The sequence below is a fragment of the Camelina sativa genome, chromosome 7 (genome assembly GCF_030686135.1).
Source record: "Camelina sativa cultivar CO46 ecotype springtype chromosome 7, ASM3068613v1".
Lineage (NCBI taxonomy): Eukaryota > Viridiplantae > Streptophyta > Magnoliopsida > Brassicales > Brassicaceae > Camelina > Camelina sativa.
In genome coordinates, this window is record NC_141886.1 from 17,691,415 (window position 1) to 17,715,150 (window position 23,736).

The following is a 23,736-nucleotide window of genomic DNA, read 5'->3' on the forward strand; positions in this document are numbered from 1 at the left end:
GCGCAAAACAGTGTTGTAAAAAAATGCTCTATCAAACAACATTTTCTCACGAGTACCTCTAGCTAGTTCCATCTCTACTAAACCCGTCCTAGCACAAACCTGCAGAAAATAACATGATGTTCAAAAAAGGTATATGGTAAGCAACATACAAGCACTCAAAGCCAACTTACATTCCAACAATCTTCAAATCGATTAGATTTGAGCAAGCTGACAATGCATTCCACATTGCATAAGTAGTAGAAGATTAGAAACAGATAAAGAAGAGATAACTTGATTTGCAAGGAACGGCATAAAACAAGGCCCAAGGGTAGCTACTAGCTTCTATCATCGGCTTTCTTTGAAACCCTTACTCTAAACTTTCTGATTGGCCAACACAATTAAATTGCATATCATCTGAAGGAATTTACAACAAAAAAAAACAAAACAGAAATCAATGTATCTGTTTCAGGCAAGTGAAGCCATGTTTCGTTCTGCCCTGAATTTTTTTTCTCTTGCGTCACTATTGAACTATTATTGTGTATCAGGTTAATACCCGCGCTAACGCAGCGGGTTGTTTTTTTTTATTTATTTTTTGAATATTTTTATTATTTATGTTTTTGAAATAATAATTTTGTATGTTGTTGTAATAAAAAACGAACGTTTCTTACAAATTTTGTACCCTTGGTGCAGCTGGAATCATGAGGTAGATGACATATGTTCTCTTATCATTTGAGAGTCTTATTTTAACATACAAATAGCAATGTAATTGTAAAAGTGAGATGAAATTATATGAGAATGAGGGCTTCTTTTCCAAATTTTATTTTCAAGCTTTCTACAAGCTTTCACTCAGAAGTTTGATGATATAATTAATTAAGGGATATATATACAACAATCGAGTAAGAGACAAAGGTTAAGAGTAGTAGTTGTAATAAATAGTAGCTGAACAAAAACAGAATTGATGATATGATTAATTAAGGGATTTTCACTTGGGAATTTTTTTTGTTTATTTTTGTTTCATTAAGATAATCACTTCTCAAAACTGAAAGTTATTTGCCATTCACACTTTTCATTCATAATTCTTTATTAAAATACATATCATTTTTATGTTCAACATAATTTTTAAGTTTTCATTAGCTAAATGCCTAAATTGATGTTGGGGGATAGAAAAACAATCTCTAGTAGCATTTTTCGAATTTGTTACACATATCATTATGTCATAGAAGTTGTTATACGTATAGATCATATAACACATGTAAAAGAACCAGATGAAAAAATATAACTAATCTTACAATAGCATACAAATTGTTACGATCACAAATGAATTCGTATAACTATTCCAATGATGTAAAAAGTAACATAATCATGATAAAATAATTGAGAGGGAGAGAGATGAAGGAGAAGACGATTAAAATAAAGTAAGATTTTGATTAATCATTGATATTCCAGCTTTGGTTTCCAGTCTATTATTATAAACTTCATATCTGCAAATGAGTGAGAGCGAGAGCGCTATGGGCATCATAACCATATGCGTGGGCGTCATTGTTCTGTTCTCTTCTTAGCCAACTTTTCAGATTCTAGAAAGTGAGGTGACGAAGAAGAAGAAGATGAGCCGAATGGATCAAATTAACAACCTAGAAATTGTTTTTTTTTTGCCTTGATTGGTGAACACAATTAAAGCTGTACCAGTAGTATAGCTTTGATTTTTTACCAATCACAAAAGCGTTATTAAAAATTTTATTAAAAACTTTACTCTCAGCTTTTTTGTACCGCTTTCATGTATAGCTCTTTTTTACAGTTTTGCACTATTCCGTAACAGCTTACAGCTCCAACTTACAACTTTTCTGTACAGCTTTGGGTACGTTACCAATCGGACCCAAATTTAACTCTAGAGTTCTTCATCAATCTCAAAATTTTTAAAAAAACACAAAAAAAAACAAAATTATGTTACCTCGAAACTCAAAGTAGAAAATTATAGTACTAGAATAAAATAATCATCAAAATTATCATCCGAAAACGAAAATGTCGAAATTTTTTTTTTAATTCTTCTCTGGATGTCGTGTCATCGTCGAAACCTCAGTAAAAGATGCTCAGAAGAGAAACAAGTTCGACTTTACGACACATGTATTCACTTAGAGTTTATCTTTTTTTTCATAGACTTTACATGGGCGTTTATTGGTTTGTAAGCTTTGGGTAATAATAAATATAAGGTATGAGAAGAATAACAAATTGAGACAATTATGTGACATGGCAAAGAAAAAGCCAACAAGTATTATTTCTTATAATTTTATTGGCTAATGATTTACTTGATGTGTCTACCAAATTGAAAGTTGAAGCTGAGGTGTCTAAGCCCTGGTGATAAACGCATCATGTTTTTATAGTATTGATATCTTTTTTTTTTAGTATATAAAAAAAGGGTTTGTTGGAGTTTTATTACATTTATGAAACTTAATTATGGGTTTGATACAGTCACTATTTACAATAACAAAAAGTGGGTGTTAAGAGATAAAAATTTATGTGGGTCAGGGGCATTTGTCGATTTTTACTTTAAAGCCCTGATCGATTTATTTGAGGAAGAAAGAGGAGAGAGAGAAGAAAGATGAGAGAGAGAAGAAAGAAAATAGGTAAGACTCTTGATTTTTTTGATGTCTTTTTTATTTATCTACGTTTATCTTTCTCTTTATATATATATATTAATATCTTTATTTCTTTTTCTTTTCATCACAATAACTTTTTCCTAATTATTCAAATATTTATTAATATATCTTTTGTTTCCAAATATTTTCTATATACAAAAAAACTATGTATTTTTCTTTATCATTTGATATGCATTTTGTTTTAATGATTTCAAATATAATTTTATCCAAAATATCTATATTTGTGTACGGTTTAAATCATTGTTGGATAGATTTATCCATCAATATTTGTGTAAAGTTCAAACCATCCAGCATGTCGTCCAACAATATTTGTATATGGTTTAAGGTACCCAGCATAATTGATAGATTAAACTCGTCCAACAATATTTGTGTACGGTTTAAACCTTCCAACAATATTTGTATCCGTACAAAAAATCTATGTTTTTTCTTTATAATTTGATATGCATTTTGTTTGATGATTTTATTTCATAATATTAAATATTTTTTACAAATTTTGTATCCGTACACATTATTAAGTGTACAGATGTCTGTACTCATTATTAAATGTACAGATGTTTGTACACATTATTAAATGTATAGATGTAATTTGTTTAATTTTTAAGATTTTAAATGTCTATACTGCAATAGTTTTGTAAAAAGTACATATGTACACTTAATAATGTGTACAGACATCTGTACACTTAATAAAGTGTATAAACATCTGTACATTTTTAAAAGTGTACGGATACAAAGATATATATAATATATTTAAAAAATATTAAACAAAATTCATATCAAATTGAGTAGGGTTTAAACAATCCAGCAGGCTGGACAGATTTAAAACGTCCAACAATATTTGAGTACGGTTTAAACTTTCTAACAATATTTGTATCCGTACAAAAAATCTATGTTTTTTCTTTATAATTTGATATGCATTTTGTTTGATGATTTTATTTCATAATATTAAATATTGTTTACAAATTTTGTATCCGTACACATTATTAAGTGTACAGATGTCTGTACACATTATTAAATATACAGATGTATGTACACATTATTAAATGTATAGATGTAATTTGTTTAATTTTTAAGATTTTAAATGTCTTTACTGCAATGGTTTTGTAAAAAGTACATATGTACACTTAATAATGTGAACAGACATTTGTACACTTAATAAAGTGTATAAACATCTGTACATTTTCAAAAGTGTACGGATACAAAGATATATATAATATATTAAAAAAATATTAAACAAAATTCATATCAAATTGTACATAAAAAATATAAAAAAATTTTGTATCTAAGAAGTTTTCTAGAAAAAGATTATATTAACAATTATTTGAAAAAATCAAGAAAAGAAAGAAAAAAGAGTGATGGCATGAAATGTAATTAAATAGGATTTTGAATGGCAAAAAGAGCTATAGAAATAACTTAACGATGGTCTAGGTGGGTTTTTATAATTGTAAATAGTGAATGTATGGGTTTTCAAATTAAGTTTCAAAAATGTATGTTTTTGCCAATTATCTCTAAAAAAGATTTTGAATGGCAAAAAATAGCTATAGAAATAACTGAACAGTAGTCTAGGTGGGTTTTTATAATTGTAAATAGTGAATGTATGGGTTTTCAAATTAAGTGTCAAAAATATATGTTTTTGCCAATTATTTCTAAAAAAATCTTTGTTCAGTAATATACTTTGAGGACTTTTTGTGCATTTAATTTGAATCTCTCTCTAGTTGTAATTTTAAACTCTTAATATCACTAAGATTTTTAAAATAAAGGTGACGCTTCATGATTGTTAGTTGCTATGTTAAATGATATATTAATTTAAGTCTTTTTCCTTCAATGACATATGCATAAAATTACCTACCACGACGACGAATAAAAAAAGTTTTTGGATCTACCAATGGCTCTCTTTTCTCTCGTATCAGAAAGACTCGAGTGGTACCAGCAAGTCTCCGTTAGACCTTGGCAACGAGACTTAACAAGCTTCCTTGTGCTTTCCATGAAACTCACATAATCAAAAATATAATTTAAAACTTTCTTTCCCTAACTTCGTTTAAGTTTTGTCCTGTCAACTACAAGCTATTGTTCTTAAGACTGTGACTTTCCAAAAAAAAAAGATTTTGCTTTTTTTTTTTTGTTAGCCTAATGGCGTCTTCTTCCTCCTCTTCTCACAATTGGGTATACGATGTTTTCCCGAGCTTCAGCGGGGAAGACGTCCGCATAACTTTCCTCAGTCACTTTCTAAAAGAGCTTGATCGGAAACTGATCATTTCTTTCAAAGACAACGAGATAGAGAGAAGCCAATCGCTCGATCCTGAGCTTAAACAGGCAATAAGGACTTCAAGAATCGCGGTAGTTGTGTTCTCTCAAAGTTACGCCTCTTCAAGCTGGTGTCTTAACGAACTGATGGAGATTGTGAAATGCAAAAAAGAGTTTGGTCAAATGGTGATATCGATTTTCTACCGTTTGGATCCTTCTCATGTAAGGAAACAAACCGGAAACTTTGGAGAGGCTTTCTCAAAGACTTGTCAGAACAAAACAGAGAATGAAACAAAACTTTGGCGGCAAACTTTGACCGATGTAGCAAATATCCTTGGATATCATTCTCAAAACTGGTACTAAATTTTGATGTATCCATTATATATCATTTCTTATACACCTTGATACTTCTAATTTTATGTGTTTTTTTAAAAAAAGATATATATTTCTCCTTTTTAGGGATAATGAAGCAAAAATGATAGAAGATATCTCAAATAATGTTTTGAAGAAACTTTTGCTAACCACATCAAAGGATTCTGAGGATTTGGTTGGCATCGAAAACCATATCATTGAGATGAGTGCATTGTTAAATTTGGAATCTGAGGATGTGAGGATGGCTGGGCTATGGGGTACGTCAGGAATTGGCAAAACTACCATTGCTAGAGCTCTATTTGGTCGAATCGCTTGTCGGTTCCAAGGTAGTGCTTTTATAGACAGGGCATTCATACATAAGAGTATGAAAATTTATTCTAGTGCAAACTCAGATGACTATAATATGAAACTGCACTTACAAAAAAGCTTCTTGTCTAAAATTTTAGACAACAAACAAATAAAGATAGAGAGTTTAATTGCAGTGGAAGAAAGGCTAAAACACCGAAAAGTTCTAATCTTTATTGATGATTTGAATGACCAAGTGGTGTTAGATGCCTTGGTGGGTCAAATTCATTGGTTTGGAAGTGGAAGTAGAATCATAGTCATTACACAAGACAAGCATTTTTTAAAGGCCCATGGTATTAATCATATTTATGAGGTTTGTCTCCCAACTAAAGAGCTTGCTCTTGAGATATTTTGTCGATCAGCTTTCAAGAAAAATTATCCACCCAATGGTATGATGGAGCTGGCCTCTGAAGTTGCCTTACACGCTGGCAATCTTCCGTTGGGTCTTAAAGTTTTGGGTTCGTATCTACGTGGTAGGGAAAAAGAAGAGTGGATAGATATGCTTCCTAGCCTTTGTGTTAGGCTGAATGGAAAAATTGAGAGAACACTAAGAGTCAGCTATGAAGGGTTAAATAACAGAAAAGATGAAGCCATATTTCGACACATTGCATGTCTTTTTAATGGTGAGACTGTCGATGACATAAAGCTGCTACTAGCAGATAGTGATTTGGATTTTAATGTCGGGTTTAAAAACCTCGTTGATAAGTCTCTTATACATGTAAGAGAAAACTATGTTGAGATGCACTGTTTATTACAAGAGTTGGGTAAGGAGATTGTCCGTGCACAGTCTGATAAGCCTACGGAAAGGGAATTTCTTGTGGATTCGAAGGATATATGCGATTTACTTGAAGATGATACTGTAAGTATTTTGGTGCACTTTTTCTTTATATATATATATAATCTCATTTGATATGATTGTATATTGATATTGATACCGCAATCTTAGGATACCGGCAAAAAGGTCTTAGGTATAGCACTGGATATGGATGAGATTGATGAAGTACATATACATGAGAATGCCTTCAAAGGGATGCCTAATCTCCTTTTTCTAAAAATATACACAAAGAGATGGGACTTCATCAAGAGGTTAACAAAGAAACAACAAGACTACAAGAAAGAAGTGAGATGGAACTTACCAGAAAGCTTCAACTATTTGCCCCATAAACTTAGATTACTAAGGTTGGACGGATATCCTATGAGATGCTTGCCTCATAACTTTCGTCCTGGAAACCTCGTTAAGCTCCAAATGCCAGGGAGCAAACTCGAAAGGCTATGGGAAGGAGTTCATGTAAGTTTTAATTATACACAATTACAATATTATTTGTATCGAGAGGTTAAATGCGTATATTTTATACTTTTAGATAAAAATGACGTCTAAGTTATTTATTTTCTAGACACTCGAAGGGCTCAAGGATATAGATTTGCAAGGATCTACAAATTTGAAAGAAATCCCTGATCTCTCGATGGCAACCAATCTCAAGACACTTAATTTTAGCGGTTGCTCAAATTTAGTGGAGCTTCCTGCCTCTATTCAGTATCTCAATAAACTCGAGACGTTGACTATGTCAAAATGCATAAATCTGGAGACTCTTCCCAGTGGAATCGACCTCCAATCTCTTTGTAGTCTTGATCTTAATGAATGCTCACGGTTGAAGATTTTTCCTGATATCTCAACCAACGTTTCGGTGCTCTTTATAGACAATACAGCAATTGACGACTTCCTTTCTATCTCGCGTCTAAAGAAACTCAGTATTCTTCGCATGTATAGAATAAAGAGTGAGAAATTGTGGGAAAGAGAGCAGGTAACCTAACCTTATTTCCAAAAAAATTTTAACCAACATTTTTATATAAAATTATTGTCCGTATTGCCTAGGTTGAATTTCTCAAACGTTGTGAAATAATAATTAGTAACAATTATAAGTTATATGTGAAAAGTGCCAATTGTTACTAATTATTATTGAAAGAGTGGAGCAAGTAATTTGAGTTAGTTTTGTTTAACATCTTTACATTGTTTATTTTGGTTCAGCCGCTTACACCACTCATGGCCATGCTGCCTCACTCTTTGACGAGATTGTTTCTCTCGGATATTCCAAGTTTGGTAGAGCTTCCTTCCTCTATCCAGAATTTCACTAAACTTGAGTATTTGAGAATTCTAAACTGCAAAAATCTGGAGACGCTTCCCACAGGCATCAATATCCGAGATCTCTCTGTCCTTGACCTCTCTAGATGCCCACGTTTGAGATTATTTCCTGATATCTCAACCAACATCCATTCGCTGAGAGTATGCAGTACAGGGATTGAAGAGGTTCCTTGGTGGGTCAAGAAGTTTTCTAAGCTTCAACACCTAAATATGAACGAATGCAGCAATTTAAAACGTGTATCCCTACACATTTTTGAACTGAAACATCTTGAGGAAGTCCACTTTTCAAATTGTGGGGGACTAACGGAAACTAGCTGGAATGATAGTTCAAGTGTTGTGGCAATGGAAACAGACAATATGCCTGTCGTCGTCCAAGAAGCTTTCTCTTCTTTTCCGGAAAATTTCATCAGCTGCTTCAACATGGATCAAAAAGTTCTCCTTCAACGACAATCAATTGCATCTAAGTTCATGATATTACCAGGTCAACAAGTACTTTCATATTTCACTCACCGTACTACGGCGGGTACCTCTTTGACCAATATCCCTCTCCTTTACACCTCTCCCACTCAACCATTCTTGAGATTTAAGGCTTGCGCCGTGGTCTGTCTAACCAAACCTGCTCCTGAAGGGTTTTTTTTATATAAGATCCATGTATCTTGTCACTTCAAAGGTAGATTTGGGAACCACTTTGATACTCTTTACCCACCACATGCGTTCGAGAATAGTGAGAAGGGTATCCACCTTGTTATATTCGACTGTTTTGTCCCTCTAAACAAAGACAATGCTTCTCTAGTTGAAATGAACTACGAACAGGTGGATATACAACTTCATTTGAGTAATTATGATAATTGTTCCTTGTCTGAGTTAAAAGGTTGGGGCATACGCATCTTCAAGGACTTTTCATCACCAGAGAACCGACTTGGTAATGGAAATACTCTTCTACATGTTTCTGAAGCAAATGATGATGACAGTATGGTTAATAAGAAAGAACACAATGGAGAGTGTGGAGACAGTTGTGAAGAACAAGATAAGAACACGAAGCGAATGCGGGTAAGCATTAAGCATAAACTGGACATTATATTGTATATTACTTTTCAGGAACTATCGAAAACTATTTATATCACATATTTATTTCTTTATTTTGCAGATTATGTGAAGGATCTCTAAAACCCTCTGTTTTGCTCTGCTTCCGACCACAGGAGGAACACAAGATGTGACTATTTTAGCATTCCTAGATTATTTGGTTGGTGTAAAACCCTAGCTTGTTAAATTCATTATGTCGTTTACGTTCAAATAAATTCTAGTTTCTACAATGCTTTTAGTTAGCTATTTTCAAAAACTCAACTAAGTTCACCAACTCCACCTATACAACCGCTAGACCCAGAAAGTGCTATAGATGCGCAATATGGCTGCAAACTCCAACATATCCCCTCAAACTTATTGAAACCAAACAAGATCAAATAAAAGGACTAGGAAGAACAAAAGATCCAAACCTCAAAAAAAGCTGGGTTAAGCTTTACCATTCTTCTACCTTAAGGCAACAAAATATAAATAGGAAATAGCAAAGTTTGATTGAGCTTAGTAACATGAACTGATCAGTAACAACATCAAGTTAATAGAATTGTGATTCATATATAAGCAAGAAACTCACTTAAAGCAATATCCCTCATGTTTTCTCATTGAAAACTAAGTAAAACGACACTTTCCTCCGGTTCATCAATTGAAACCCCAAAACCAAATGGATAAAACCACAGATGTGGTGAAGTGAAGCTTCTCAGAAACTAGACACTAATGCAAAAAACTAAGAACGAAAGGTTCACTAATCACTACTCAAACACAAACTGGTTAAATCATCACATCTCATCTACCTCAAAGCAACAAGATAAAGCATAAGACCTGACCAGATCTGAAACAGCACCCATTTACTGAAACTTGTGAATTCATATGTAACCAAGTAGAACACTGAAACTGTTAAAACCATTATCTGACCAGATATGAAACAGCATCCACTTACTGAAACTATTATTCATATTTTATTACTCCTCATCAAGTTCTCACTTAAGTTACGTAATTAAACCAAAAGGTTAAACCCATCTTCTGTAAAGATGCTATATATTTACCATTTAACAAAAACGAAGAAGAGTGAAAGCAAATATTCATATCCCTCACATATAGTCTCATTGGCAAATTGTAGTTCAACCTCTTCTTCAATTCATCAAATGGGTAAAACCACACACTATAGTGAAAGAGAAAACTTCTCAAAAACTAGGAATCAAGATTCACTCGTCAAACACAAGATGGTTTAATCTTCACCTTTCATCTACCTCAAAGCAATAAGATAAAGCTCAACACTTGCTTAAGAGCAGTAAATGATAATAATTCATATGTAAAGCAAGGAGAACACTGGCAAACGAAGTAAAACTACAATCACTTGTTCAATCCATCATACAGAACCCAATATCAAAATGGGACAAAACCCACCATTGTAGTACAGTGAAGCAAGATCATAAACCAAGTAAAACTACAATCTCTGGTTCAATTCATCATACAGAACCAAAAGAGATTAAAAAAAAAAAAAAAAACACCTAACCTTACAAAGCAAAGGTTTTGAGGAAACCAGGATCACGTTTAGCTTTCTCCTGAAACTTCTTGAACCAACGATCCAAAATATCCATAGGAACAACCAATTTACTTCCATCAACACCACAAAAAGACTGCATAAAGTTAAACAGATTCTCCCCAACTTTCATAGCCAATCTCTCAATCCTCCTCTCCGCCACAACATCCATCGAACTCAACGCCGCCGCATCCTCAACAGAAACACCGATCTTGGCCGATAAAGAGCTCGAATCACCCGCCGTGAGCTGCATCTGAGCAGCACTACCAGGTTCAGGCCACTGGAGTGATAGAACCGCAGATGGTCTAGCTAAAGTCACAGCACCACAGAACACAAAAGCTGATCCTGGGGATTGAACGTATACAGCTAAAGCTTTATCTGGTGGGAGATTGAAGTTGTTTAACAAGAAGATACACATATCTGAGATTTGATCATAGGCTTCACCTGTAAACAAAACAAAAAAAAAGATTGGATTTTTCGATTAGGGTTTTTGAAAAACTTTTGTTTTGTTTGGGGGGGGGGGGGAAGGGTGTGGGTGTATACTTACCGACGAAGTGGTTCATGTCGAGAACCCAATGGAAAGTATCGATTTGAGTGAAGGTTGAGATGTCGACTGGGAAACTTCGATTTGGGAAGACGACGCCGAACATTGTTGATTTTTTTGGGTTAAGGATTTGATTTTTGAGTGAAAAGTTATGAAGTTTGTGTTGGAGATGGACTGATGAAGAAGACAGATGGAGAGTGAGAAGATGATTCTAGAAGATATTAGAATGAGCTAAACTATGGTTTCCGCAGGAAGACTAATGTAAGAGAATTTACATAAAGAAAAAACTAAAAATTAATGTTGTTTTTTTTTGGTCAATTTTACAAAAAAAAATAATAATAAGTAGCTTATATTTTTCTCTTTTTAAATTAGGACGTTCGGAATAATACTTTTTTTTTCTTTTTTTAAATGTAGTACTAATTCCAATAAAGTAAAATATTTATAAATTAATACTCTATAAATTAATAAATATTATAAATTAATAAATTTTGTTAATATCAAGTTGGGCCAGTATAAAAAATAATAAAATTTGATAAGATAATAAGATAATAATTTTTTTAAAATCTCGGTATAAAATATGGTTCCAATAATATCATAAATTAATAATCATGTAAATTCATATATATATATATATATTGATATAATTGATAATGTATGTTTTAAAACTTCAAATTTTCTTCTAAAGCTCATATTTGTAATACAATTGTTAGGTTGCTTTTTAAAACTATAATGGTATAAAATACTCTATAACAACATAAAAATAGCTAACTTTTTAAAGTATTCAATTCATACATATGTATCATCATTTTGATAGTTTTATATAAGCTATTAAGGTATGACAACTGCTATTGTTATTCATAATTTTGAATTTATGTATGTCATGTGTAGAAATGAATTTGTCTATACTCTATAGTATTCGTAATTTATTGTCAATTCTAAAACATAAAATTTACAACATCCAAAAATCTAATCATATTTTGCTAAAATTGTGTCAATTCATAATTTTAAAAATTTTAAAATTAGAAATATATCTAGAAATTAATAATTATTTATTTTCACTATAAAATCAATATTACTATAGATAAATTAATATCACTATAAATTGAGAAAATGTCATGGTCCCAACATTATTAATTAATTGAGGTTTTACTGTAAATGGATTTATTATATTATTCTTCTACCAACTTATTTTTTGTGCAAACTGAAATTTTTAATTGATGCTAAACCGGATTTTGATACAAGAAGTTGGAGGATTTGCTTTGCCAAAGCATCAACCTCTCTCGATTACATTGCTGGAGACAAACTATTGTATCAAGAGATGGGAGCTTGTGTAGAGAATATAAAGAAATATGTCTTACAAGAGAGATTATATTGTCAAAACCCAGGGCCGACCCATGGGACAAACAACTGAAGCAAAGGATTAGGGCATAAAAAAACTTAGGTCATTTTTTGTAAATGTTTTTATAGAGTTTTTATATACATCTAAAGACTTTTATAAAAATGTGGACTTTAATATAAGTGCAAATCATAGTTTTTGAGGTTAATTGTTAGTTTTGGTATTGACTTTTTTCCTTTTGAGGTTAATTGTTTGCTTTGTTAAACTATTAGATAAACCTTTTCATCAAAACTAATGCTTTGGCTTTGGTTTGTGTTAATACAATTTCAAAACATTAAGTATAAAGTCTTATATACTATTGGTTATAATTTTTGGTTAATATTTAAAAGGGCATGTTTTTAAGTTGGGATAATTGTAGTTTTAGTATGTTTTTAAAACATAATTGAAAATATATTACGTTCACTATTCATAATAAGATAATTAGATGTGGACCACTGGTGAGAGATAGAAAAAGGAGTGGTGGGACTACTATGGGTGTGAGAGGTAGGGAGACCATCATGGCTGTGAGAGATGGTGTGAGAGAAATATGAGCGTGTGTATTAGAGGAGAGAGAAAGCAAAAAAACTATTTTTTTAGAAATATGAGCGTGTGTATTAGAGGAGAGAGAAAGCAAAAAAAAACTATTTTTTTTGTTTATACATATTCTCTTTTATTTTGTTATACATATATTTGGTAAGATATATTTTTTCTAAACTTTTGTCAGATATAAAAAAAATCTATGTTTTTTTTATAGTTGGATATGCATTTTGTTTTATTATTTTAAATATTTTTATATCACAACTGATATATATATTACTGTTCTATTAATATTTATTGTTGAAAGATTTTTAATCCGTACACTGGATTGTTAAATATATCAGTTCTAACAAAACGATCCAGACATAAACGTGTACAGATCAATTCCAACAAAAAAAAACATGTATAATAATCATCCAGCCATAAACGTGTACAGATAAAACCATCCAGCCATAAACGTTTAGTGATCAAAACAATCCAGTGTACGGATTAACAACCATCCATCAACAAATGTATATAGAACAATCATATATTTCAGTTGTGATATATAAAAAAATAATAATAAAATAAAATGCCTATAATAAAATATCAAATTATAAAGAAAAAAACATAGATTTTTTGTATATAATTTTTTTTTATTACATTAACAGTTATTTGAATAATTATAATAAAGAAAATAGAAAAAAATAATAAAAATGAATAAAAATAAAATAGTAAAAATATTTTTTTTATTCACTCTTACATCACTCTCACGATTCCCACATTTCTCTCACTATTACACTCTCACCCTCTCACTTTCTCATCACTCTCTCTTACTCTCTCTCTCACCAACTAACACACTCACACACTTTCTCACTCTCTCTCTCACCACCCATTTTTGTTATTTTAAATAATAAACGTATTAAAAACTTAATATCTTTCCCAAAATGTACTAAAACTGCAACACTCCCTTTTAAGTTCTGCCTAGGGCACTAGTAAATACCAGACTGGCACTGTCAAAACCGAACAAGAAAAAGGATAAAAACCTAGAAATATGAATTTTCTAACGGTTATGTTTGACAAAGCATAAAAATTCCTAACCATCTTTCAAAAACGACAATGTCGATATCAATGAATTTTCTAACGGTTAATGTAAAAGTCTTTGCACCGACCAAACCTTGACAATTAACCAAGATGAACATAAGGCACCAGCCTCGGAGTGGCGGACAATGTGGCTCAGCCGTACTTACAATCTGATGAGGAAGCGCCTAAACCACCTAAAGACCTACAAGCACGCCTTAAACTACGATTTCAAACAAACTAGCTCACACTGCATCCAAGATATGAATTGAAGGATGTACAAACGAATCACACATAGTAAACCGGAATTGATTTATGGTTCAAAAAACAGCTTTCTTTATTGATTATTTGAGAAGAAAAAAAACTCAATTGATACAAGAGAGTTCTAGCTTGCTTGAAGAAAACAAGTTAGAATTTTCTTGCCACTAATTGAACCTATAGGATAAGACTTTAATTCAGAACTTGTCCATTATGAATAAATTGTGTTTATTGGAAAAAAAAATATTTTTTCAGAAACTCCACAATTTCCATCACAAATTGGAATTTTGCATTCATTTCTTATAGATAGATTTATCATTTATGACGATAAGTTTGTGACTGATTCACGATGGTACTCTTGCTCTATTTAATTTACAACAGCATCCGTTATGGCGTATACGTGACAAACTACAAAATGAATTCACAACGTTTCCATCAGTTTGTCTCAAAACAAACATTATGATATATTCAACTCCAACTTCATTAATGGACTAGAAATTCACAAGCATAATCAGTGAATCAGAAACGAAATCCATACCAACATGAATAGATCATAAAGAAACGAACTTATATGTACATGTCGTCCACAAAATTAAACCAAGACTCGTCACTAAAGAAAAAAACCAATTACAGGAACTGGTTAAGCAAACCAGTATGAAACGGTTGACCTCCCATGTAATACCTCTCAAGAACTTCATGAATCATAGTCACCATCATCAACGTAACATCACTAACTCCACTCATCCTCTGTATCATAAAACCTAAACGTGACAAAACTTCATACTCAGCCTCACGGAACCTCAAAGCTTCTCTTCCCACTATCCTTGCAACCCTAACGAAACTTTTACGCACAACGATCTCTCTTCTCTTCACGTTAACCATCTCCCAAACCGATTTCAAAATCGCGTAAACCAAATCCCAAACCAAACTCTCCCTCTTCACAGTCACAAGCTGAAGAATCAAACCAAACGCAGCTTCCAAAGCTAAACACCACTCCTCTTCATCATCGCAATCTTGATTCATCAACAACACGTTAACGATCTTTAAACCAAGACCATTGTCCAACAACGGCATCAAGAACTCATCATCAAGAAGAATTGGCAAATCACTGAACATCAAAAGAGCTTTTTTATTCCCATCTAGCGAGAGAATGTAAATACAGAGCTCTTCCCAAGGGTTGCTTCCTATGAAAACATCAACAGCGACACGAGATACGATTCTTGAGAGGAGTTTGAAGTCTTCATCCGAAGCTTCTCGCTCGTAAAGACAAGCATTCAAATGGGTTTTGATGTCGTTCAAAGACTCTGTTTTCAAACCGACCCTTGAGTCGTCGAGATCCATGAGAAGTGAATCGAGGAGAAAGAGTGAGAAAGATCGAATCTTTGGGGTTGTTGTATCGGCACCGAACCTGTAGATTTGGAGGAGCTTCACGGCTAAGATGTTTGGGAAATGGTGCTTGAAGATTTCGTAGAGAAGCTTCGGAGATGAAGATGATTGCTCTGTTTCTTTACCGTAACAGAGGGTAGTGATGAGGTTTGTGATTCCTTTGATGTCACGTGTTGCGAGGATCTCTCTTGCTTGGGTTCCGATGTAGATACGAGATGAGGTGAGTGGTGGTGGTGGGTATGAAGAAGAAGCTTCGTTTTCACGACGAGAAGTCATCTTTTTTCGTGGATTTATTTTCTCGAGAAAATCTTGGAGTCGAGAGAGAAAGAGATAAATGATAAAACAGAACGAGTAACAGAGTGATCTGATGAATCTTTTTGATATATAAACGATTTGGTTACTTTTACGTTTCATGTTTCATAATTGTAAATGACTAAATTACCCCTACAGCTTTAGTACTAAAAAAAAAGTTTGCTTTTTTTTTTATTGGAGAAAAATTAAAAGAGAATCGAAAGTAATTAGATACGTAATTCCGATATACTATGCCATAAATTTTTTTTGACAATTCTTTTAAAAATATTTATATGAATTTCTGAAATCATTGGTGTAACGTAGATGCTTAAAACTAAATTTATTGGTGTTTACATTCACTTAGTTAGATTTTTTACCTCTTTCATTTACTATCAGTTGTTTATTTTTTTTTTTTTTTAAATAGATAGTTTTATTAATAATATTTGGCCTTTCAAAAAAATGGGAAGCCTTAGAAATTACAAAAATCCAACAGATTACAAAAAGAGAAAACGAAAGTCTTTGTCATCTTAAAAAAAAGAGATCAGACCCTGCTGAATGACCAGAAAAAAAACTCGATGCATTAATACAGGTGGATACAAGACCCACGACTTTGCGGCAAAGACACTAGATCATGACCAATGACAGAAGTATCCAAATTCTATCTTTGATTCCTCTCTGATGTCCAGCCTGACCCGTTATAGATCTTCCATTATGCTCAAGCATCCGATAACACGGTTCCGCGAAGTTAAATCCCGTATCTATCAATCTAACCACATCAGAATCTAACACCTTTTTCCAAGTACAGCGGCAGTTTACAAAAGGAAGTGACTCAAACGACCCCCATAACCCTGAACCTACAACCGCCTTCTAAGATCCCGAAGGATCTACAGTTAACCACCTAAACTAAATAGCAAACCCACCATTCAGCCACTGACTTCCACCGCAGCCGCAACCCCGATTGAGTGGATGAGCCAAGAGAGAGCTTCACCGCGAACTTACTGGCATCTTCTACCAAGCGCGACTTGACCAGAAGATTCTCGACCACCCATACTGGAGTCACAACTGCATAAAATTGGAGAATATACCACACCTCAGCTATCTGAGAAGAGACCTACTCACTACTTTCTTCCTTAAGTAGATCCAAGACCTGCAATTAAGAGCTAGCCCGACCAACCGACAAACAGTCCCAAACTCCGAGCAAAGCACCAACCTGACCGGAGGAGGAAGAAATCGACAGATCCGGTGACAAACACACCGTGAGACGACTTCTGGAACTTAACCAAGAAGAGAAGCCCAAATCCTCAACGCTCCCAAAGCCACACCATCCCATAGGAGAGAAGACGCGCCAAACGAAGAGACACCATACCAGATCCACCGGAGAGATCGTCGACTTGCTGGCGTCCTCAAGCAAACAAATCGAGTCACCACCAGCGGCCACACCCAAGCACTTCTTCGTTGCAAACGTGACAGACTCACTTCGAACCACCAACATGAGACAAGATCTGATTGGAGGGACTCCAATACTACTGGAGACGAAAAGTTGACGGAGGGACACCTACTGAAGAGCTAGCTAAAGAAGAGAGGGCCCTCACCGGCGCCGGAAGGGCATGCCGGAGAGACAATCAGAGATTTTTAGTTTTTAGATCTGGAGAAGAGAGAAGGAGGAGCGTTTTCTTTCTATGAGTTCTTGAATTTGAATTCTTCATGTTTTCGCCTTGTTTAATTTTTTTTCTTTTTTTTTTTTGGATATCGGTTTATATATATATTAGAGAAAGTTTACAATTGTGCGAGATGCACTGTGAAAGCTTGGAAGATAGCCGAAACAGAGGCTTTAAAGTAGGAGAGAAAAAAGCTTTTTCAGGACAAGTGGAAATGAGTGAACCATAAAGTTAGGTAGGAGTCTTGCTGTTGAGTTGTCGTGGTTAAGTTTCTGTCCAGGGCAATTAACCTCCTTCTTAGTAATTGATGAATCTCTCGATTGAGCTGAGTTTGGTTTCGGAAGGTTGGAGTGTGTAGGCGTGCATTGTGTTCCTTCCATATATTGTAAATTAGCGCTTGGAGAATCAACCAGCAAATTGCATTTAGCCTCCTGTTTGTGGTTGGCCTCTTTATCCAGTGGAGATAAGTGAGTAAAAAATCTGACCAAAGATCTGAGAAGACATTGGAAGAACAAATGATCCCTTGACTCATCACCCGATACACACAGTAGACAGGAGGCTGGGATTTGAATATGAAAATTTCATCTTCTTAATCGGTCTCTTGTTGTTAGTCTGTTTAAAACTGTCAGCCAGGTCATGAAGGTCATTTTTGGGATACACTCTTTGAACCATACCTGATGTTGTCATGGTACCGATGGTCCTGGAGGGTGAAGATGTCGCCAAAGCTGCATGGAAGAGAATTTACCTTGAGTTTGATCTGGAGTTAACTTCCACTGAAAAACATCCTCCAAAGTATCTTCTGTAGGCGGATTGTGGGTCATAAGGCAAGATCTCAGAAGCTGTACTAGTTGGTGCCTCCCCCTTGGAATTAACCATACTCCATTTGGTGAAGCCTGTTTGACTGTGGATAGAATCCCAATCCCTGTAACACGTGGTCCAGAGCTACCTATGATATCAATAAGCGGTCCCAATCCAGTCCAGTTGTCGTGCCAGAAGAGAGCATTGATGCCAGAGATAATATTGCAGGAAATATATGGTCGAGCTAAAGCTCTTAGCGGGTTGTCTCCATAACCAGCTTCCTGAAGTACTGAAATCTGTATCCCAAAAATTTCTTCCTCTGATCAGGTGCTTTTTTACCCATGAAACCCATAAAGAGCCTACTTGAGAGAATAGTAACCAAATTAACTTGAGCCCAAATAACTGATTCTAATCGGTCAATCATTTTAGACCCATTCCTCCAACCGCTTTAGGTGTGCAAACTACGTCCCTAGCAGAGGATGCAACACCTTTCCACAGGAAGGCACTACAGATTTGCTCAAGAGTTTGTAAGCAGTTGGTTGGGAAGCATAAATATTGATGCCCAGAAGTTGATGGTACTATTAATTACCGAGTGTAGGAGCTGCAGTCTTCCCGCAAATGATAAGTGTCGATTTGTCCAAGAGGAAATGCGTCCCTTGACTTTGTCTATAAGAGGCTGATAATCCGTTGAGTTAAGCTTGTTTGGTAGTAACGGAACTCCAAGGTATCGAACTGGAAGCGACCCGTGAATGAGATTATGTCTTTGAGCCAAGTGTCTGATATGGTCTCTATTGTTTCCATCAAGGAAGAGACAAGTTTTTGTAAAGTTTATTTCAAGACCCGAAGCCATCTTAAACTGAGCCAAGACATCAAGGATGGTGACTAGAGAGGATTCATTGCCATCGACGAAAACCAGGATGTTATCCGCAAAACTCAGGTGTGTAATTAGTGGATCAGCACACTTTGGATGAGGTTGAAACCTGTTTAACACCACTGCTTCATCAAGCTGCTTGGAGAGAATGTTCATTACTAGTGTGAAGAGGGGAGCCGAGATTGAGTCTCCTTGCCTAAGGCATTTCTTACCAGGAAAGTATCCTATCAATTCACCATTAAAATCAACCGAGTAGGACGGAGTAGTGAAGCATGCAGTTATCCACTTAATGAACATGGTGGGCAGTTCTAGTGCTCTTAGAATGTTTTCTAGGAAATCCCAATCAATATTATCAAAAGCTTTTGATAAATCAATTTGTAAGCAGCCTCTGGAAACAGGTCCATCCGTGTTGAAATCTGTAACAAGCTCAGAAGCTAATAAAACATTTTCACATAGGAGCCTGCCTGGAATGAACGCTACCTGATTTTGTTGAACTGCTGCACCCGTAATCAGTTTGAGTCTCTTTGCCAAGATTCTGGAAATGACCTTGTAGATGGTGTTGCAGCAAGAGATAGGTCAGAATTCAAAGAGCTTTTCAGCAGTTGTAGTCTTGGGGATAAGTGCAAGAATAGTTGCGTTAACTTGCTTAAGTAGCCTCCCAGTCTTGAAAAACTCTAGAACTGCTTCTATGAAGGTAGGACCAACAACTCCCCAAAAGTTAATGAAGAATTCAACCGTAAATCCATCAGGTCCTGGTGCCTTGCTTCTAGGTAAGGAGAAGAGAGTTGAGGTAACTTCTTCACTTGCGGGAATTGCAGAAAGCTTGGTTGACATATCAGCCGTACATATCAACCGTTCCTTGAGTCTCTCAATGGATTGGGGAAGCACTGATGAGTTTTTTATTCCAAGAAGAAGCTGATAGTAACCGATAATCATCTCCTTTAAAGTGTCCTGATCTGTGATCCTATCTTCATCTTCCGTAATAAACGAGCAGATTTTATTCCTTATTTGGTGAGCCTTGACTGAATTATGGAAGAATTTAGTGTTTGAGTCTCCTTCAGTACAGCAGCGAATTCTGGATTTCTCCCTAAGAAAGGTTTCCTCTGCAGTTGATAGAATAAGTCATTTTCTTCTAGCCTCCCTCTCACTTTCAAATAAAGCAGTTGAAGGGCTTGTGAGAATCTGGGCTTGGAGTTGAGAGAGATTGGCATGAGCTTCGGCAGCTCTAGCTTGAATATTGCTGAATGCATTTCTGTTAAAAGTCTTGCAGCCAAATTTTACCGCTTTGAGCTTCTGACAGAGGTTATACATTGCAGAGCCTTGAACTGTTGGTGAGTGCCAAGCAGATTCTACTAGGCTCGGATATTCTGGATGAGTAGTGAAGAAGGTATAGAATTTGAAAGGGACTTTCCTTCTTTCTGACTCCTCATAAGTTGCAACAACGATTGGAGAGTGGTTAGATCCACCAGGAGCATCAAAAAGAGCAGTAGACTGCTGATACTCAATCAACCATGCTTCATTTGCTAAAGCCCTATCAAGTTTGCGGGTGATTGGGTTGAGTGATTGACCATTATACCAAGTGTGTGCTAATCCTCTACCCGACATCTCCGAGAGCTCACAGTTGTCAATGCAGAGTTTGAACTCTGACATTCCTTGTATCGGAAGAGGGTACGGGTGTAGAGAGTAATGGTCTTCGGCATGGAGTATTTGGTTAAAATCCCCAAGGAGCAGCCAAGGTAGTGTTCTGAGCATACTATGTTGATGTATCTCCTCTAAAGTGGACCAAAGATCTCTTCGAGCTAGCATACAGTTGCGTGCATACACAAAGGTAATTGTGAAGGATTGGTTTGTAGCAGGATCGAAGACCCCAGACAATCTAGATTCTTCCATTTAGTGCTTCAGTAGAGTAGTTGGAATCATATTTCCAACCTGGAAAATTTGAAGCCAAAATCGATGCAGCATTCTCTTGCTGAACATGAGTTTCCAAAATGCCTCCTATTGAAAGCCTATTAGACCGAATCCAATTCTTGAGCTCACGTTGGCGATGTATAGTATTTAAACCCCGAATATTATAACAAAAAACTTTTATCATCATCAAAAAGGGCAAAAGGTTGAAAGCTATGCTTTCAAGCATGGTGGTGGGGGCGTCCTTTGAAGGATAAACGCCCACTAGTGGTGTTCTTACCAGATTTTGGGTTAGATTTCCTGGAAGTAATACCTTTATGATTCTCAGCAATACCAGAAGCTTTGGCCTTTCTAGTAGCTAAGGATACCAAGACTACTGAATTTTTCTCTTTCACAGTCTCTACTGTTGCAGTCGAAGGGGAATTTTTTGCAGGTTGTGTTGGGGAAGAGGATGAACTGGTTATGTTGTTATTCTGACCTTTTTGAGGAGCTCTCTTCTCCTCTGCAATCTGTGATGCTTTGGAACATTCCGGAGGAAGTTGGTCAGGACCAAGTTGCTGATTTATTTTGGATTTCCTTGATTTTCCACTAACCACCTGCCAATCACTGGGAGAATCTGATGTTGGTGAGTCAAAATAACGATGGGTAGCAGCTGTAGGGGCTGCAGCTAGAGTTAACTGCGTAGCAGGGACCGATGTCTGAGCATTTTGAACAATTTGGGAGGCATGACGTGTATTTGCGAGTCCTGTCGGACCTTTGATTTGCCACTTTTGGGAAGTGTGAAGTTTGGTAGAGTCAGTATTGCTGATGGCAGTTCCTTGTGTATTTAATGGATTCACTGTAGGAGGAGGAACAATGTCTGGAGCAGAAGGACATATATGGTAAAGATGTCCAAATTCCTTACAATAATCACATTTTGGAGGCAGTCGAGGATATTCCACCCAAATCCTGACTTCATTGCCTTCATCATCACTTACTAACACAGATTGAGGCCGAACTTTCTTGAGGAGGATCTCCACCTTAATTCGAGTGTCAGCTGCAAGCGGAGGTAGTTGATGTTTTTCTGTGTAGAGTGGTTCACCAATGCCCGAGGCTATGGTACTTAATCCAGGGAGAGAGTATAATTGAGGTGGAACGTCCTTCAAGATGACCCAAATTGGAAGTGAAACAAGTTTTAATGGAGTTAAGGAAGCTGTTGGAGACCAAGCTGTAACCGTGAAGAGGCAGTTACCCGCTTGCAAACACCCAACCTCTAAGACCCATTTCCTAGTTTGCTCGGATGGGATGTAGATAAGAACAATGCCATTTGGGAGGCATCTGATGTTGATTCTACCATCTTTGCCCCAAATGGGGTTAAGGTCAACAAAGATTTTATCTAGTGGAGGAGGATTCCTGTGAAAGTGAGCCACAATGTGGTCTTTCCATGTGTCTAAGGCACGGAGAATGACAGAAGCTGGAGCTCTGACTTTTGGGGTTCCATCTTCAGTGAAGGTCGGCTGAGCTGCCTTAGTGAGATTACGCAGAGAGGAGTTGAAACGTTCTGCCCACACTAGCTGAGTGTCGTCAATAACAGGTGGAGAATTTCGAACTCCTTGTTCGGAGACTGGAGAGATCTGAGAAATCAGAGCTGGTTGTGAGGTATCCTTATCTTCTTGAGCAAGGACAGAGGATGAATCTCCCTTTGAAGTCGTATCAGGTAGGGCCTTTGAACTGGTCGGGGAGGTGAGAAGTTGTGCGGAGACATTCGATAAATCCGGGTCTGGAGGAACGGAAGAGGGTGGTTGAGCATTCAGATCCATCATCTAGAAAGGAAGAGGGGGGAGAAAGAAGATGTTCTCGACGACGGCGAGAGGCCAAACCGTCGGTGTCCCACCGTCAGGAATTTCGCCTTTATCACCTTTATTGTAATGTTTATATTTCTGATTTGATAAAAAAAAAAAAGTTTGCTGGTGAATGAATTGCCAGCATGCTCGCCTTGTTTAATATCTATATGTGCTTGTTGATATTTGTATTCTTCACTTCTAAAACTAAAACAATAGTAAACCCGATGTTGAAAACTCGATTGAGCTAATAGCTCTAGCTCTATCACAAGCTTCTATCTCTTTTGTGATTATGAACTAGGAAGTATGAAAATTGATTAATGAGCAATAACAAGAAAACGTTAGAATGAATTTTGGAATCACATGAGGGTAAAAAAGAAAAACTTACAAAAAAGATAACGCCGTTTCCTTTGATTAAGGTGAAGATAAGAAACAGAGAATAAAAAAGAAGATAGTACTCTAAATTGAAGCTAATTATTTGATTCAAGGCTATAGAGTACATTTCATCTTTCAAAGATTTGATGATTTTAACATTTTTTGCAACTCTCTGATTTTTCCATGATCAATCTCATTAATGTGTTTGTTTTAGTTATGGATACATCATTATCTTTACTTCTCTAAAGAAGATATTTTTATACATATGATGTGGTTCATGCCCCATGGTAGCTTTATTATATATTTCTGCCAAAGTTGAGAGAAAGCTTGAATCTTTATTGATGTTAAAGAGAGATATATATACTACAAGAGATGAGGTTTAATCTAAACGACATATGTTAAGTTTCCTAATTACAAAGTCGGTCCTTAGCCTAATAATTTCGCAGCTTAACTAAGCTACAACACCGTATCAAGAAGTAAAGATAGAATTTGTCAATCTAGCTTGAAAGAT

General features: G+C 35.5%; 3 protein-coding genes across 3 annotated transcripts; 1 reads left to right on the forward strand and 2 right to left on the reverse strand.

Annotated features, from left to right (window-relative positions):
* The first annotated feature begins 4,505 nt into the window (after positions 1-4,505).
* LOC104701199 (disease resistance protein RPS6-like) lies at positions 4,506-9,044 on the forward strand. Its single transcript, XM_087460254.1, has 6 exons — positions 4,506-5,230; positions 5,334-6,450; positions 6,538-6,879; positions 6,986-7,393; positions 7,618-8,781; positions 8,879-9,044. The coding sequence occupies exons 1-6, from the start codon at positions 4,761-4,763 to the stop codon at positions 8,885-8,887; spliced, it is 3,510 nt and encodes a 1,169-aa protein (XP_087316380.1). The 5' UTR covers positions 4,506-4,760; the 3' UTR covers positions 8,888-9,044.
* Positions 9,045-10,135: 1,091 nt separating this feature from the next.
* LOC104704644 (protein OPI10 homolog) lies at positions 10,136-11,208 on the reverse strand. Its single transcript, XM_087460255.1, has 2 exons — positions 10,896-11,208; positions 10,136-10,792 (listed from the first exon to the last, which is right to left on the reverse strand). The coding sequence occupies exons 1-2, from the start codon at positions 10,996-10,998 to the stop codon at positions 10,323-10,325; spliced, it is 573 nt and encodes a 190-aa protein (XP_087316381.1). The 5' UTR covers positions 10,999-11,208; the 3' UTR covers positions 10,136-10,322.
* Positions 11,209-14,748: 3,540 nt separating this feature from the next.
* On the reverse strand, positions 14,749-15,821 carry LOC104701200 (uncharacterized). The gene has a single exon (XM_010416849.2). It carries the CDS (start codon positions 15,781-15,783, stop codon positions 14,749-14,751), a length of 1,035 nt encoding a protein of 344 aa, XP_010415151.2. The 5' UTR covers positions 15,784-15,821.
* Between the last annotated feature and the right edge of the window lie 7,915 nt (positions 15,822-23,736).